Source organism: Mesitornis unicolor, unplaced genomic scaffold, assembly GCF_000695765.1.
Source record: "Mesitornis unicolor isolate BGI_N332 unplaced genomic scaffold, ASM69576v1 scaffold19084, whole genome shotgun sequence".
In the NCBI taxonomy this organism is placed as follows: domain Eukaryota; kingdom Metazoa; phylum Chordata; class Aves; order Mesitornithiformes; family Mesitornithidae; genus Mesitornis; species Mesitornis unicolor.
Window position 1 is genome coordinate 157 of NW_010182249.1, and position 1,819 is coordinate 1,975.

General features: G+C 62.3%; 1 protein-coding gene across 1 annotated transcript in view; it reads right to left on the reverse strand.

Annotated features, from left to right (window-relative positions):
• Positions 1-1,056: 1,056 nt before the first annotated feature.
• SOX13 (SRY (sex determining region Y)-box 13) overlaps positions 1,057-1,819 on the reverse strand; it is a gene marked incomplete at its 3' end in the record, with an annotated part of 3,279 nt that continues 2,516 nt past the window's right edge. The window contains 4 exon segments of the mRNA XM_010183708.1: positions 1,057-1,200; positions 1,285-1,381; positions 1,450-1,559; positions 1,733-1,819. Of these exon segments, the coding sequence (XP_010182010.1) occupies positions 1,057-1,200; positions 1,285-1,381; positions 1,450-1,559; positions 1,733-1,819 (438 nt within the window).

Sequence of the window (1,819 nt, forward strand, 5' to 3'; positions counted from 1 at the left end):
GTGGACAAGCTGGAGATGCTTGGATACCCTCAACAACCTTGGGGATGCTCAACAGTCAACAGGACGCAGCTCTGAGCAACCTGATGGGACTACGGAGTTTGAGCAGACTGGGGACCTCCAGAGACAACCCCCCCAACACCCAAATCCTTCTGTGTGCCCCTCCCTGGGTGTCCTTCACCCCCAGGCACAGCCCAGCTCCCCCAGGGAGCTCCACCTCCCACACCTGCACCCACAGCCGCATGTCCCAGGTAAACTGAGGCACGGAGGCAGGCAAGCCTCTTGCTCACAGTGCCCAGGCGTTCTCCACCAGCTCCCTCCCGCTATCCTCAGCCCCTCACATCGGCTCAGACACGTTTCCAGAAGCAGATCACGCTAGAACAGCCCCCCACCAGGCGCCATGGACCACTCGTCCATTTGCAGGTATCCGTGTGCTAAATCTGCACCCCTCGAGCAGCCCCGGCTCCCCAGCCTGACCCACACCAGCTATTTGAAAGCCACAGCCATGCACCGTGACAGCAAGCAGCTCACCCCTCCTAGACCTCCCCCCAGCCCCTGCGGTCACCAGAGGTAAGCGGAGCAGCTCCTGCCCACACGACCCTTCAAAGGGAAAAGCTTGGCCTTTGTTTGGGTTTTTTTGGGTTTGGTGTTTTGTTTTTTTTTAAATTAACGAGCAGAGCTGCTAAAACGAGCCCGTGGTAAAGCGAGGTGCGTGTGTCGGAGGTAACCCACGGCACGGCTGCATCCCACATTGCACGCTCGCTCCAAACCCTTCAGACGGGCTCGTTTTGGCCACCAAACCGCTCGTTTTTAATAGCGACGTGGCCACGGGGAAGGAGCGGTGTGACCGAGAGCCACAGCAGCATCACTGCTATCGAGGGGGGTGTGAGACAGCGGCTGGATGCCCAAGCTGCTACAGACACCTCTGAGAGTGATGCTCCAACGGGGGCAGCATCATCCTGGTGGGCATCACCCAAATGTGGGTGGTTTGGGATGAGCAGAGCAAGCACTCGAGCCCCTCCTGGGGAGAAAGGGGGAGTCCTGCCCCTCAGCACTCACCCAGGATCTTGCTGATGCTGGAGTTGTGCATGTCCGGGAAGGCCTGCAGGATCTTCCTCCTCTCGTCCTTCGCCCACACCATGAAGGCGTTCATGGGCCGCTTGATGTGGTTGTTGTTCCTGGACTCGGGGAAATGCCGGGAGCCTGCGAGGGAAAGCCCAGCCCCGGTCAGGAGCCGGAGGAGGGAGCAGACGGGGGTCACATCGCAGGGCTCTCAACCATCCTTACCGTCCATCTCGCAGGTCAACAGAGCCTCGTCCAGCCGGTGGGCAGGGGTCTCCTCCATCCTCTCCTTCACCGGGGATGAATCGATCCCCACGTGGTCCTGCAGGAGAGCGCAGGGTTGGGAACTGCCCGCTCACAGACGGACCTGGACACAGGGACGTCCCTCACCTTGCGGTAGGGGTTGCTCAGGGGTCCCTCCATGGCCCCGCTGTGGCCGTGCAGCAGCTGCCGCGCGTCCTGGATGGCTTTGGTGATGGCGTCGCCTTCGCCCAGGAACCCTGGTGGGACACGGGCACCCATCAGCACCATCGGCCCCTCCTCTAACACCCCACAGCACCCCATTTCACCCCTTGCAGCCAAAACTGCACGTCCCAGGGGGGCAGTGGGTGCCCACCGAGGAGTCCCCTGTCCCTGGGGGGTGGCCAGGGCACGGGACCACTTGGGAACCCACCCAGGGGCAGGTTGGACGGGCTGCTCTGCAGGTCCCTGGTGGCCCCGTGGCTCGGCGTGAGGGGCTGGGCGGGCGCTCATCTCCCAC